The sequence below is a fragment of the Paroedura picta genome, chromosome 2, assembly GCF_049243985.1.
Source record: "Paroedura picta isolate Pp20150507F chromosome 2, Ppicta_v3.0, whole genome shotgun sequence".
Classification (NCBI taxonomy): Eukaryota; Metazoa; Chordata; class Lepidosauria; order Squamata; family Gekkonidae; genus Paroedura; species Paroedura picta.
This window is the reverse complement of record NC_135370.1, coordinates 171,684,286-171,699,661: the sequence shown is the minus strand read 5'-3', so window position 1 is coordinate 171,699,661 and position 15,376 is coordinate 171,684,286. Positions and strand designations below refer to the sequence as shown.

Genomic DNA, 15,376 nt, shown 5'->3' with positions numbered 1-15,376 from the left:
AAAAGTGGATTCACCCTCCGGAAAGCGATACACTCCTGCAACCAATCTGCAACACTAGCGAAAAAGACGTGTGCGTTAACATTGTTGCGGTTTCTACAAAGTCCCTCCCCCTGGCTCTCTTCTCTGATCTTCCGGCGAAGTGATCGCCATTTTTTTTTTCTCCGAGCGAGCGGAGATAAACGCACCAGCGAGCCTCTTTCAGTTTAGAGGCTTCCCCGGCTTCAGTCCCTCCCCTTCAGTCACTAAGCACAAAGAACAGAGAAGCCCGTTTGCTGATGTATTTTCCCTTTATTTTTTACACATTCATTCAGCCGAAAATCGAGCCCGTGGGGGGGGGGGGGGATTTTTTTTTTTCACTAGGAGGGAGCGTGGCAACGATCAAACGACAGCTCAAACACACCAGGCAGCTGGATGGGTCTCTCATAGAATCATAGAATCATAGAATCATAGAGTTGGAAGGGGCCATACAGGCCATCTAGTCCAACCCCCTGCTCAACGCAGGATTAGCCCTAAGCATCCTAAAGCATCCAAGAAAAGTGTGTATCCAACCTTTGCTTGAAGACTTCCAGTGAGGGGGCGCTCACCACCTCCTTAGGCAGCCTATTCCACTGCTGAACTACTCTGACTGTGAAAAACTTTTTCCTGATATCTAGCCTATATCGTTGTACTTGAAGTTTAAACCCATTACTGCGTGTCCTTTCCTCTGCAGCCAACAGAAACAGCATCCTGCCCTCCTCCAAGTGACAACCTTTCAAATACTTAAAGAGGGCTATCATGTCCCCTCTCAACCTCCTTTTCTCCAGGCTGAACATTCCCAAGTCCCTCAACCTATCTTCATAGGGCTTGGTCCCTTGGCCCCAGATCATCTTCGTCGCTCTCCTCTGTACCCTTTCAATTTTATCGATGTCCTTCTTGAAGTGAGGCCTCCAGAACTGCACACAGTACTCCAGGTGTGGTCTGACCAGTGCCGTATACAATGGGACTATGACATCTTGTGATTTTGATGTGATGTCTCTGTTGATACAGCCCAAAATGGCATTTGCCTTTTTTACCGCTGCATCACACTGCCTGCTCATGTTTAGTTTACAATCCACAAGTACCCCAAGGTCTCGTTCACACACAGTGCTACCTAGAAGCGTATCCCCCATCCCAGTAGGCATGCTTTTCATTTTTCTGACCCAGATGCAGAACTTTACACTTATCTTTATTAAATTGCATCTTGTTCTCATTTGCCCATTTTTCCATTGTGTTCAGATCTCGTTGAACTCTGTCTCTATCTTCCGGAGTATTTGCCAGTCCTCCCAATTTGATGTCATCTGCAAACTTGATGAGTAGTCCCTCCACCCCCTCATCTAGATCATTAATAAATATGTTAAAAAGTACCGGGCCGAGCACCGAGCCCTGAGGTACCCCGCTACTCACCTCTCTCCACTCTGATGAAACACCATTGACAACAACTCTTTGAGTGCGGTTCTCTAACCAATTCCTTATCCACCTAACTATCTGAAAATCCAGATTGCAGTCCTTCAACTTATCCATCAGAACATCATGGGGAACCTTGTCAAAAGCTTTACTAAAATCCAAGTAAATGACATCAACCAAATTTCCTCGATCCAGCAAACCTGTTACTTGGTCAAAAAAGGAAACTAGGTTGGTCTGGCAGGACCTGTTGGAGACAAATCCATGCTGACTTCCTTGGATCACCAAATTATCCACCAGATGTTTGCAGATCACTCCCTTTAATATCTGTTCCATTATCTTCCCCACAACGGAGGTCAGACTCACTGGTCTGTAGTTTCCCGGGTCATCCTTCCTCCCTTTTTTGAAGATCGGAATAACGTTTGCTCTTTTCCAGTCCTCCGGGACATCTCCAGTCCTTAAAGAGGTTCCGAAGATGATGGACAAGGGCTGTGCAAGTTCTCTGGAAAGTTCTTTGAGTACTCTTGGGTGCATTTCATCTGGACCAGGGGATTTGAACTCATCCAGTGCAGCTAAATGCCTCTCGACAACCTCTCTATCCATGTTAACCTGCCACCTAGACACTATCCTTTGGCTACAGCCATCTCTAGATGTGCCTAAACACTTTGACCTGTGGGAAAAAACAGATGTAAAATAGGCACTAAGCCTTTCTGCTTTCTCTCCATCTTTCGTTAGAGTTTGTCCATCCGCACCCAACAGCGGGCCTATTGCCTCCTTTACTTTACGTTTGCTCCTCACGTAACTGAAAAATCTTTTCTTGTTACAGTGGGCTTCCCTGGCCAATCTTAGCTCACTCTCAGATTTGGCCTTTCTGATGATTGATCTACAGTGCCTAGTAACCTGTAGGTACTCTTCTTTAGAGCTCTGTCCTTCCCTCCATTTCCTGAACATTTTCCTTTTCTTTCTTAGTTCCTCTTGAAGTTCTCTGTTCATCCAAATAGGCTTCTTAGAGCTCCTGCAGTGTTTTCGTATTTCTGGAATAGTCATTGATTGAGCATGCAATAGCTCTTGTTTGAGTAACGCCCACCCTTCACATGCTCCCTTCCCTTCCAGCATTCTCGTCCATGGTATGATACTCATCATGTCTCTGAGTTTATTAAAGTTTGCCCTACGAAAATCCAACATCCGCGTCTGGCTACAAGCTTCCTTGGCTCCCCATCTCAAAAGGAATTCTATGAGGACATGGTCACTTCCCCCGAGGGTCCCCACCTCCTTCACCTCATCCACCAACTCTTGCCTGTTGGTCAGTATTAAGTCCAGTATGGCTGAACCTCTTGTGGGTTCATCTACCATTTGATAAATGAAATTGTCAGCCAGGCAGGTCAGAAACTTGCATGACTGAGGACGCTTCGCAGAGTTTGTTTCCCAGCACACATCTGGGAAATTGAAGTCACCCATGATGACAAGGTCCTGCCGTTTGGATATTTTCTCAAGCTGCTCACAAAGTGCAGCATCCACATGCAGCATCCACATGCAGCATCCTCTCCGTTGCAACGAATTAACACAGATTCGTTGCAATGGGTCTGTTTTTTTTTTTTTTTTAAACCTTTCTTAAAGGGAAAGGGGCTGTTTGGGAGCATGTTAACGGCTGCCCATTGGCTGCTTGACGGCCAGGGGCGGGACGAGCTCGGCAATAGCGCTTCCTTTCTAGCGATTTCTGCCGAGACCAGAAGCCTGTGGGAAACGCTACAAAACGCAACTGGATTCCACTACAAAGGCAGGTATGCATAACGACGAATTCCACTATTTTAAATGGCGATTTTTCATTCAGTGACCAATTTGCTACAAAGATCCCGGTGCGTAAAGCCCCTCAATGTTCCACTTCTCCTTTTCTGCCCTAATAACCCACGTCACAAACTCTTTTTTGCTGTGCTGACCTCTGTCCTCGGAATATTTTGTTGCTATCGTCAGGACTCTCCTAACCGAGCAGTGATATCAGGGCACTCTCAGCCTCACCTCCCTCACAGGGTGTCTGTTGTGGGGAGAGGAAAGGGAAGGCGAAAGTAAGCTGCTTTGAGCCTCCTTCGGGTAGAGAAAAGCGGCATATAAGAACCAACTCTTCTTCTTCTTTAGTAATATCAGGGCTCTCTCAGCCTCCCCTCCCTCACAGGGTGTCTGTTGTGGGGAGAGGAAAGGGAAGGCGACTGTAAGCCACTTTGAGACTCCTTCGGGTAGAGAAAAGGAGCATATAAGAACCAGCTCTTCTTCTTCAAAGTAATTAATGGTGCATTTTGAAATGCACCAATCAAAGCTGCTTGTCTGACATGCACAATTCCTCAAATTTCTGTTTCATGTTGGCTTTTTTTGGCAGGCACGTACCCTTTTGTGACCTCTTCCAACTGCACCGTGGGCGGCGTGTGTACTGGACTCGGCATCCCTCCTCAATATATCGGGGAGGTGTATGGGGTAGTGAAGGCCTACACGACAAGAGTGGGCATTGGAGCCTTCCCCACTGAACAGATAAACGTAGGTTGGACTCGACCGAAGCCGAGAAATGAGGCTGATGAGGGCAGAATTGTACCGCCAGAGTTGTGTAAGGACTCTTGGAAAGATCACACTGGGGAGGCGGGTGCAGAATCCACACTGAGGAATGGCCTTGAGGGGGGGTGGGCGGAAGTGAGGAGTGGAGAGGTGATTTAACGGGGGTAGGCTGAATGTCTTGAAACCATAGTTGGTGGGCTGAAAATAAGCTTGTCAGACCTCAGAAGCTACACAGGGTGAGCCCTTGTTAGTTCTTGGATGGGAAAGCAACAAGGCAGTCCAGGGTCACTATGCAGAGACTTCTAATCTGGCATGCTGGGTTCGATTCTGCACTCCCCCACATGCAGCCAGCTGGATGACCTTGGGCTCAGCACGGCACTGATAAAACTCTTCTGACTGAGCAGTGATATCAAGGCTCTCTCTGCCTCACCCACCTCACAGGGTGTCTGTTGAGAGGAAAAGGAAAGCGACTGTAAGCCGCTTTGAAACTCCTTTGTGTTGAGAAATGTGGCATATAAGAACCAACTCTTCTTCAGTAATATCAGGGCTCTCTCAGCCTCCCCTCCCTCACAGGGAGTCTGTTGTGGGGAGAGGAAAGGGAAGGTGAATGTTAGCTGCTTTGAGCCTCCTTTGGGTAGAGAAAAGTGGCATAGAAGAACCAACTCTCTTCTTGATTAGAAAATCCAAAATAAACATTTTGCTGAATAACATGTAGAATGTGGCATACTGTAGACACGGGAATCCCATGTGGTATGAACTTTTTGGCCAAAGCCGACCTACTGATTTTTAATAAATGGCTGTGTATTGTCTTTCAAGAATTGCATTGACTTTGGAAACTGAACAGTCAGATCCTTCCGACTGCCTGATGCTCAGCTCCAACGGTCAATATGTTTGCTTCCCGGCAGGAAATTGGAGACCTCCTCCAGTCTCGAGGCCACGAGTGGGGAGTGACCACGGGCAGGAAGAGGCGCTGTGGCTGGCTAGACCTTATCATTCTGAGATACGCTCATATGATCAACGGATTCACCGCGTAAGCAATCACAGATTTTGAGCTACCCTTGGAACTCGTAGCTTTTTACCCTGTTGAGTATTGATATGTAGGTAACTTAAGAGTAGTTTAGTAAAGTGTTATGTTTTTGTGTATTGGCAAAAGACAATATCGCCCCTGTTGCCATGAAGATGCTAATCTCTGCCTCAAGAGGCCACGTTTGATTTGCTTCCAATGTGGCAAGCATAGAGCCATTTGTAGCAGCAGTCTAGCATTAACTAGGGTTTGCCAGCTCTGAGTTGGGAAATACTGGTAGATTTTTGGGGGCAGAGCTTGGAGTGTGGGATGGGGAAGAACCTCAGCAGGGTATAATGCCATAGAGCAGGGGTGGCCAATCTGTGACTCTCTAGATTTCCGCTGACTACAATTCCCATGAGCCCCTGCCAGCATGGCTATCTAGAGAGCCAGTTTGATGCTGGCAGGAGCTCATGGGAATTGTAGTCCATGGATATCTGGAGAACCACAGTTTGGCCACCCCTGCCCTAGTTGACTCCTTTGATCTAGGAGAGTGTGAATCATAGAATCATAGAGTTGGAAGGGGCCATACAGGCCATCTAGTCCAACCTCCTGCTCTACGCAGGATCAGCCCTGAACACCCTAAAGCAAAGCAGAGACTGTTAGTCTAATTCTCAACCAGGCAAAGAGCAGCACCAACATGTTTACCTTCTAGCTAGGAACAAGCCATAAGGCGTTAACATAACAAAACACATCCTCTACACTTCAGAGGGCTAGAGGAAAGCCAGAGACAAAGGGCGGGGAGGGGCACTGGCAGGGAGTACAACTCAAGTCCGGAGATTAAGACAAAGCTGGCATGGTCACAGGACAGCTCCCTCCTGGCTTTGCAGAGATCTTTCCACAGTGGCAGCTTAGGAAAGGTCACAGCAAAGCCGAAAGAAAGCTTAGGCAGTGTGTGAAGGAACTACAAAAATCCCCTTCCGTGTTAGCATTCCAGCTGAACCAAACACCCAGTGTGGGAGTAACCTTGGCGTCCTCTTGCTGTTTGATAGCCTGGAAAAGGTGCGTTCTGTGTATGTGTGTGTGTGTGTGTGAGAGAGAGAGAGAGAGAGAGAGAGAGAAAATTAACCAATTTTTGAAGAACCAGGTAAGATAGAACCTTGATTAGCCCTAACAATAGTTAATGGGGTGGGTTGATGTCAATCTTTGATTGGGGTGAAGAGTGGTCAGAGCCCATGCTCAAGAGGAGGAGGTGTGGAGGGAGGGAGCGATTCTAGGTTCACTCTTTGATTCTCTTAATCATGTGGATTCAGATTATATGTGTGTCAGCCCAGGGGTGGGAGATAGCTAGTTCTGGGAGCTACTTGAACATTCAGTGGTGGGAGATAGCTAGTTCTGGAAGCTCAAGGCAGAAATAATACACCACCAACACGGGTCCCAACAACCATCCAAGGCATTTTTGTCTGTTTTCTAGTTGGGTACCCAAATATGTTTGAAGGAAGGGCACGGAAACTCTTAAGAACCGGAATACGTGGGTACTGGGGCTGCCAACCTCCAGGTGGCACCCGGAGATCACTTGCTATTACAATTGATCTCTAGGCTACCAAGATCAGTTCCCTTGGAGAAAACGGCAGGAGGGCTGGGGGACAGGCAGGAAATAACTACCTACACTACCTTTAAGTTTTAAAATGTTATTGTAAGAACTCACCCCTGGGGAAGGGCTGGTTCTGCCCAACCCCACTGGGTTCCGCCGGGATATGGAGAGTGTGAAAGAATGCAGACACAAACCAAAACTGGTATAAAAGTTATTTTGTAAAAGGAAAAACCACATTAACAGAGTGGCGACAATATGATGCGGAAGTGACTCATGAGTAAAAGACCCCCCCCCCAAAAAAAGAGAGAGTTAAAGGCGAGTCCCCCCATAGCTAATGGACTCATCTAGTCTAGGTCAAAAAGAATTCTTACCATGAAGCTTCAGCAAAATCGCAGTTCAGACTGCCCTGGTTCAAGGCTAGAATCAAGAGGCAATTATACCCTGAGAGCATTCAGCGTTGCCAGTCAAAGAGTTTATTGATGTGGCTGAGAACAATGAGATGACCCAGTTGGCATGATTGATAGCAGCCGAATCGGATGACCCCCAGGTGTTGCCACTTCTCTCCAGAGTTGTCCAAATGGTTTACAGCTGCCTTCCCTAAAGATGCAGGGAAGAGATGCGGAGCCTGGTTCATCTCCAGAGGCTAGCAATGTAAGCTTTCCCTGTCCTTATAGAGCAGGGGTAGTCAACCTGTGGTCCTCCAGATGTCCATGGACTACAATTCCCATGAGCCCCCTGCCAGCGTTTGCTGGCAGGGGCTCATGGGAATTGTAGTCCATGGACATCTGGAGGACCACAGGTTGACTACCCCTGTTATAGAGCATGTTCCCTTAGCTGACATCTTAAGTTCACACTTAAAAATTATTATGAATTTGATTATGCTTTTACTATGTGGCTCATACCTGCTTTTTAAAAAAAAAGCAGGGTTGGGGGGGTTAGAGTACGTGTGTTAAACCCTTTTAATTCATCTGTTGGAGTAATTCTGTAATTATTGAAATTCATATTCTACACATTTTTTGAGATGGCTCATAAGTAAAATCATAGGTGAAAGTAGGTTTTAGAGGGGATTAAAGCATTGATTTGGAGATCTTTGTTTTCTGGGCAGTCTCGCATTAACCAAGCTGGATATTCTGGACGCCCTCGACGAGATCAAAGTTGGTGTGGCTTACAAGCTAGGAGGGAAAAGGATTCCGTATTTTCCAGGTATGTTGTTACCCTCCTTGATTTAATATCCTTTAGTGAACTGTTTAAAGAGCCTCTTGTGGCGCAGAGTGGTAAGGCAGCAGATATGCTGTCTGAAGCTCTGCCCATGAGGCTGGAAGTTCAATCCCAGCAGCCGGCTCAAGCCTGACTCAGCCTTCCATCCTTCCAAGGCCGGTAAAATGAGTACCCAGCTTGCTGGGGGGTAAACGGTAATGACTGGGGAAGGGAATGGCAAACTACCCCATATTGAGCCTGGCATGAAAACACTAGAGGGCGTCACCCCAAGGGTCAGACATGACCCGGTGCTTGCACAGGGGATACCTTTACCTTTAATGAACTGTTTGCCTGTAGTTCTTAGCACCCCTGACCTTGAGACCCCTAGTTTGGGGCCTACTTTTTATAGTGTTAATGGGTTTTGTAAGATCCGTCGGGAATACTTTCGGAACCGAGTTTCCCAGGAGCGGCTACTAGATACAGATGTCTCTTTCAGCCTAAATATTACAATTCTTTTTCTTTTTATGGGGTGGGGAAGGACAGCAGAGGTAAGGGGGGGAAGTGCAAGGGATGGGGCTTGCAGGGGACAGGTGGGAAGTGAGGTACTGTGTGTTAGTGGGGAGTAAGGAGCAACTGGCACAGGTAAGGAAGCAGGAAGAGGGCACAAAAGTAGGTGGGGCAGGGATGGGGGGAGCAAGGCCTTGCCTAAAAATTAATGTTCTTGATAGTGACTAATAAGTGGCTGTCGCCACCTCAACTAGTTATGTTTTAATAATGCTGCCAGATATCCCTATAGCTTTTCAATGTTAAATTGTGTTCTGATTCACACTTCTTTTTTTAAAAAAATAAAGCTAACCAAGAAATATTGCAGAAAGTGGAGGTGGAGTACGAAACTATGCCAGGGTGGAAGACGGACACAACTAATGCCAGAAAATGGGAGGATCTCCCACCTAAAGCACAAAACTACATTCGGTTTGTGGAGAATCACGTTGGAGTGGCAGGTACGCTCCCATTGCTCTCCTGGGGCAGCCCTCTGTATTAATTTTAATAGAACCATTGTCAAGGGAGTGTCTAGCTCCTGAAGAGTGCAGTCACCTCTCCGTGAATCCACTTTTCTGTTGCCTTCACCCTGATATCTGTTTCACTATCAGTTGTGCCCTCCGTTCCACATGTCACAAAGGTGGCTCAAAAGTATGATTTTCGGCTCAGGGCTGCTTTTAGGGCTACGCATCCTCAAGGAAACCAGCTAATCAATGACAGACATCTTCCCCATCAAGTGTTGGAGAGCTGCCCACGAAAACCCTGCATAGGAAACTATGCCCTGTGAGATATATGGATTCTAACCTCTGAACATCTGAATACACAGCCATATCCTTATCCATTGTTCCTCTTAATATTTGTGAAACAGCCTGGGGGGTGGAACGTGTCCAAGGTGTCCGAGTTGGAATGGGGCCAATCAGGGTGCGGCCAGCAAAGCTGCCTGCACCCTGATTGGCCCTGCCCCTACAGCTCCCGCCCTCCCTCCAGCAGGAGCCAGTACCTGTGAGAGGGAGAGGGAGAGGAAGATCTGCACCTGCCAGTGTCCCCTGGGTCCTAGCGCCCATTGCACTTCTGGTTGCAATGGGCTTTCTTGCTAATTATTATAATATTTTTATGTCTAGGCTGCCCCTCTGGCAACAGTCTCGGGGTGGGTCACAACAATAAAACTTCCTACAAGAAGTTTAACCATTGATTTTGAAAAGTCTTAAAGAAAAACAACCAGCATGCTCTGTCTTTAAAACCTGGGGACAGATGGGACAAGATTTGACTGACCCAGGATTAGGTGGAAAAGGGGTTGGGGGGCAGAGTGGTCCATTCAGTGCCAACATTATGTGGGCCCCACCCTCCCACACAGGATCAGCTATTCAAATCAGGGAAGATGAAAACCTTCATTTGACAAGAGAGACGCCAGAACCGCCCTGAGGCTTCGTGGGAGGGCGGTATATAAATATAAATAAAAAAGAAACCAAATGGTAGCGAGGCAGACATTGTGAGCTCCAAACTGAACTGTCATTGATGTTATTTTGACTGTTTTAGATTAGTTTTTATCTGTTTTTATAAAATGTTGCACATCATCCAGAGTTGGACTGCTGAGATTGGCGGGAAACTGGATAAATAAATAAGTAGTGGGCAGCTACTGCTTTTGATCAGCTCTGTATTCTAATCCTGACTGCAAGGGTTTAAAGGAGAGAATTTGGTGGTAGTGGGAACAATGGGAGCAGCCACAAGGTGGCAGAATCTTGGGTTGCTGCAACACTGGGCTGGATTATCAATTCTAAGGAGTTCAGAGCCAAGCCCAAACTTGGGGCATAGGCTTGGGGTGCATCAGCCATGGAATTAATTTCCTGGAATAAATAACTTTAAAAGGGGACTGAGAAGAACCTCCACATTCAGAGGCATTAATCCTCAGAATCCCAGAGCCAGGAGGCAACACCCAGAGCCTTGGCCTCTGCCCTGATGCTGGCCCTCAGAGGAACTGGTTGGCCCCTGTGTGAGACAGGAGGCTGGACTAGAGGGACCACTGGTCTATATCCAACAGGGCTCTTCTGATGTTCTTATGGAGACAGAGGAAGAGAGATCAGCTCTGCAACCAGATTGTGGATTCACAGAAGTGTCTGCAGCCTCAGAGGATTTACTGGGCCAGATGATGCCGTTGTGGAATGTTGTTATAGCCAAGAAAGACATAAGCCTGCCTTGCCTATAGGCATTTACATGGTAGCTTTTCTACATTTATGGCTTCGTTAATTTGGCTATTAAAAAAAACTGCTCCCTAATTGCATGGAACCAAAACATTAGAATAAATTGTTAGTTGATCGAGTTTTAGAAGACCACATTTGAGTTTTGTTACCCATTTCTGGCAAAGTTTAAGCATCCTTCCTTTTCGTTTTATAGAACCGCAATTCTAAATTCATCGGCTCTCGGTCAGCGGGGTATCCAGAGTCGGCACTGACACGTTTAAGATTACGGCCTAAAACACGTTGCTGTTTGCTTCCAAGTATATTGTGCTAATAATTATTTATGTGTCTCTTCCACAGTGAAATGGGTCGGAGTCGGAAAATCAAGGGAATCGATGATCCAGCTCTTCTAAATGAACAAAGAACTTTGAGGGGAAGCTGTTTTCAAGCATTCGTCTGCTCCTTCAAACTTCTGAGCAGAGATGAAGAGGCTGTTAAGACTGAAGTGTTATTCCTAGTTTTGGGCTAGACAGCTCTTGTATCTTCAAGTAGGTATATGTATTTTTTTTAAAAAAATCAGGAACACAAAATAAGAATAGGACAGATCTTGGGATAGGGAGAGAATTCAGGGTCACCTTTGAAACGAAGGCTAAGCTACCGTATACAACTATTTTTCCTCGAGGCTGCTAGGACTTGAGATTTATGTCAGGTCGTAGGTGACAGTTAAGGTGTGATTCTTGTATTAGGCAGCAATTGAAATAGCAGCAAAAGTTGATCACAGCATCTAACATTTAAGCTGGTTATGCAGCTCCTTTTTAAAAAGCTAACCAAAATGGAGTGGACCCTTCCAAGCACAAGAAACATCATACCCTTTTAGTGAAACTGTACCCTTTTAGTGATCAGATTTCAGGTTCAGATTAAGTTTTACTGCATTAGCCACTGGCCATCACACTCTGGTTTCTCTTCAGATCGCATACATCTTTTGCTTTTTAGTAATCAAATACCCAGATATAAATGGGGGAGGAGCAAAGGAGATGGTCCATACAGTGGTGGAAGCCAGGAGCTGAAGGCAATCTCTGCAGTGGATCAAGCTGGAGTCACGTGACCAGGGCCGGATTTACATGAAAAGAGGCCCTAGGCTATTCCGCTTATGTGGCCCTTTCGCCTCCTATTTTTAAGCTTGTAAATTACATGAGAGATAATAAAATACAGCATTACTGTGATATATATCAATGTTAAATGAAAAATGTTGTGATTGGTACTAACCTTTATAAAAAAATGTGGAATATAGGCCCCTCTTGATCTTGAGGCCCTAGGCTGAAGCCTAGCTAGCCTATAGGAAAATCCGGCCCTGCACCTTGACCGGCTTTGGCCCGAAGAATCATCATCCCCTCCTCCTGAATATTCACACTCTCTCCTCTAGAGGTGCTGTGCTCTTGCCTGTTGTGAAATAGGTAGGAGATCGAAGGGACCTTGGCCGGGTTGGAAAATTCTACAAAATACGGAAAGGGAGGTGGTGGCCACATAACACTCTCCTTTAGTGCCTGGTCTGAGTAGGAGTGTTGTGGCTGCTCTTTCAGTTGCTTCGCAAAACATTAAGAGTAGTTAGATTCATGTGGGTCGCCGTCTTGGTCTAAACCAGCAGAGCCAAGTTTTAGTCCAGTGGCACCTTTAAGACCAACACTTCCTCAGCCATAATGATCCTTGGAGGTCACCCAAGCGCTAGCCAGGTGGGATTGGGATCGCCTGGGCTATCTTGGGCTAAGGTTAGAATCCTGAGCATTGCAGATCTAGCTTTCTTCCAGGGTTACAGAGGTACTTTTGCAGACCTCCTATGGTGCAGAGTTCCACATTCAGTAAAAAGACACCTGCAGAGATGTTGCCAACCCAGGAATTAACAGGGAATCCTCAGAACATGACAAGCCCTGTTGGATCCATGGGAGAGCCATCAAAATGAGTGGCAGTTGTGTCCTAGAGCAGGGGCAGTCAACCTGTGGTCCTCCAGATGTCCATGGACTACAATTCCCATGAGCCCCTGCCAGCAGAGCACTTGTGCTGCTGCTGTCCATTTCAGAGGGGCTTTCGCAGAACTTCCCCATGGATTGTGCCCATTTATCATCAGGCCTTTTCCTCACAATTACACTTTTTTTGTTGTTGTTGTTCCTGTAATTTTATTTTCTTTCCTTTCACTGTGTTCGAGAACCTTCTTGAATTGTGTGTTCTAATTTCAGCAGAACTATGTTTTGTTCTGAGATTCAGACCTCTTTTAATTTATAAGGGAGTTGTACAGTTCGCTCAGTGATACAAGCCTTAATATATGAAGAATATTTTTGAAGTGAGTAATGACCTTTACCGTTGTGCCTGTTTTCCCTGTTCTACATTTTAGGAATTGTTTGGTGTGGAACATGGTTGTTGATAGTTTAACATAGCTTTGCTTGGTCAGTTTAGATTCTAGGTTCCTAACCTGAAACAAAACTGTTTTAACTGTTCTGGGGCTTGAGAGCAGAGCAGATGTCTTAAGAGGATATCCCAGCACAGGATATAGGGGGAAGTCAAAGGAGCCCCATGAGGCTTTCTATGTCCCTGTTACTGAGTACAGTCAAGTATAGACTTCTTAACTAACGCACTAAGAGTCCTCTTGGTTATTTTTGTATATTGTAAATGGAGATGAACGCTCTTATCTTAGAAATCTTCCTTTTTGTTCAATAAAGGCTTATGGAAGTGCAAGATTTGTCTTTCTGTTCCTTTTCTTCACAAGGAAGTTGTACTACACGGATAGGCATTAACCAAAATATCAGACTTAAGGGAGGGTCCATACTACATGGTGAGGCTGAAGTATTTTGGTCCCTCAAAAGCTGCTGCGAGCAGCCCCTGATGTGGCACCAGGTAAGTATTTTAAAAATACCTTTCCCCTTTCAGTTGAAAATGGTGCCTGCCTTAAACCCGTCCCAACATATTAAAGCGGCCACTGGACTCAAACTTTGCCAGATTGAGAAGGGCTTGCCAAGAAGGACCATGGACCCAGGTTTGGATTGGGAGAAAGTGATCAAGAATGTTACTGTGTGCCAGATTTGGAGGCACAGGGTGTGCATCTGCGGGTAGCATTTTCTTGCATATAACACAAATAAATTCAGTTTTACAGATTCTGCTTGGAGGTCTTCCATCCAAATACTTGCCAGGGCTGAGTGCTTACCTTCTGAGTTCTGGCTAGCCTGGGCCATCTAGGTCAGTGGTCCCCAACCTTTTTATCTCCTGGGACCGGTCAACGCTTGACAATTTTACTGAGGCCCGGGGGATGTTGCCGCCGCTGCCTGAGCCCCTGCTCTGCTTGCTTTCCCACTGGGGCCCCTGACTTCCCGCCACCCGCTGGGAGGCGCTGCCAGCAGCAGCTGTGCAGTGCCACGCCGAGGGGGAGCCCCAGCCTTGGCGGCCGCTGGAGAGCACCAAAGGTGAGCCGGTGGCAGAGTGGCAGGGCAGCCCCCAAGGTAGCAGCTGGGGAGGAGGAGCCACGGCCCGGTATCAACTGGGACCGGTCTCCAGATTGGGGGTTGGAGACCACTGATCTAGGTCATGGCAGGTGATACATTCAGTTGACCTAAGTTCTAAAGGAATATTATGCTGGAAGGGGGGCTCAAGGCCCATAACATGGCAGAGTCGGTCTGGTTTGTGTGTGCTGTTGAAGTTACACACACAGCTTCTTTCTCTGCAAATTAAAATGCATCTGTTCTTTTAAGGAACTGCGTTGTAGTCATGACAGGCAGGATTCTAATGTAGCCTAACTAGGAGGCCAGCGGGGATGGATAGAGATGCCAAGATGGAGAAAGGTGCAAGAGAAAGTGTCAGCCATAAGGAAGATTCCTGGAGAATAGTGATCTACACACTAAAGACAGGACAGTAGAAAGGAAGGATGTTCAAGGTCTTGACCTATAGGTCCCGCTGACTCTACAGATCCCCTCTGAAGTCTGAGGCTAAGAGACTGGGCAAAGTCTTAGACTTCCCACAAAGTCATCCCCGAGGACTGTCTCCACCATATTCCAAAACCAATGCTTGAGCCTCTAGAGGAGTTGGTTTTTACACCCTGCTTTTCACTGTCCAAGGGAGTCTCAAAGCGGCTTCCAATCGCCTTTCCTTCCTTTCCCCACAACAGACACCCTGTGAGGTAGGGGAGGCTGAGAGAGCTTCTGACAGGACTGCTCAGTCAGAATAACACAGTTACGACAAGCCCAAGGTGGCCAATGCATGTGGAAGAAGAGCGGGGAAAACAAACCCAGCTCCCTAGATTAGAAGCTGCCGCTGTTTAACTGCTTCACCACCCTGGATTCCCACAGGCCTGAGTGGCAACTGATTAGCAAATCACCATTGAGCTGTCTTGCCAACATAACAAAACACTGGATTTAGACAAGACAGATTTTACTGTTTCCATTCTCAGACAGCCAGCAAACAAGGTGGCAGCAGATGTTGCTAAAAGGTTTGTACAACAGCTAGGAAATGTAATGTCAACACCTCTGGCACCATCTGCCTATTCTTGGCAGACTCATGGTTGCACAGCTGTGGGTGAGGAGGACCAGCATGGGGCAAAAATAATCAGAAGAGAACATCTTTTGTGATGGATTAAGGGCCATGGCTCAGTAACAGGGCATCTGCTTGGCCTCCTGAAGGCCCCAGGTTCAGTCCACACCATCTCCAATTAAAAAGGACCAGGCAGTAAAGAGCTCTGCCTAAGACCATGGGAAGCTGCTGCCAGGCGGAATAGACAGTAGTGATCTTGATAGACCAAGGGCCTGGTTCAATATAAAGCAGCTTCATGTGCGTTCATGTGAATACAAACTTGCCTTGCAGAACGTACCAAAGCAGGCACAACAAAAGGGTTCACGGTACAATCAAATCAACACAAAAGGAATTCCTATG

At 46.7% G+C, this 15,376-nt stretch overlaps 1 protein-coding gene across 1 annotated transcript in view; it reads left to right on the top strand.

Moving 5' to 3' along the window:
• The window catches only part of ADSS1 (adenylosuccinate synthase 1), a 35,332-nt gene extending 22,137 nt beyond the window's left edge, over positions 1-13,195 (top strand). The window contains exons 9-13 of the mRNA XM_077323854.1: positions 3,791-3,945; positions 4,866-4,990; positions 7,663-7,760; positions 8,606-8,755; positions 10,829-13,195. Of these exons, the coding sequence (XP_077179969.1) occupies positions 3,791-3,945; positions 4,866-4,990; positions 7,663-7,760; positions 8,606-8,755; positions 10,829-10,881 (581 nt within the window). The 3' untranslated portion in view covers positions 10,882-13,195. The remainder of the gene's footprint in view (positions 1-3,790; positions 3,946-4,865; positions 4,991-7,662; positions 7,761-8,605; positions 8,756-10,828) is intronic.
• Positions 13,196-15,376: the final 2,181 nt, after the last annotated feature.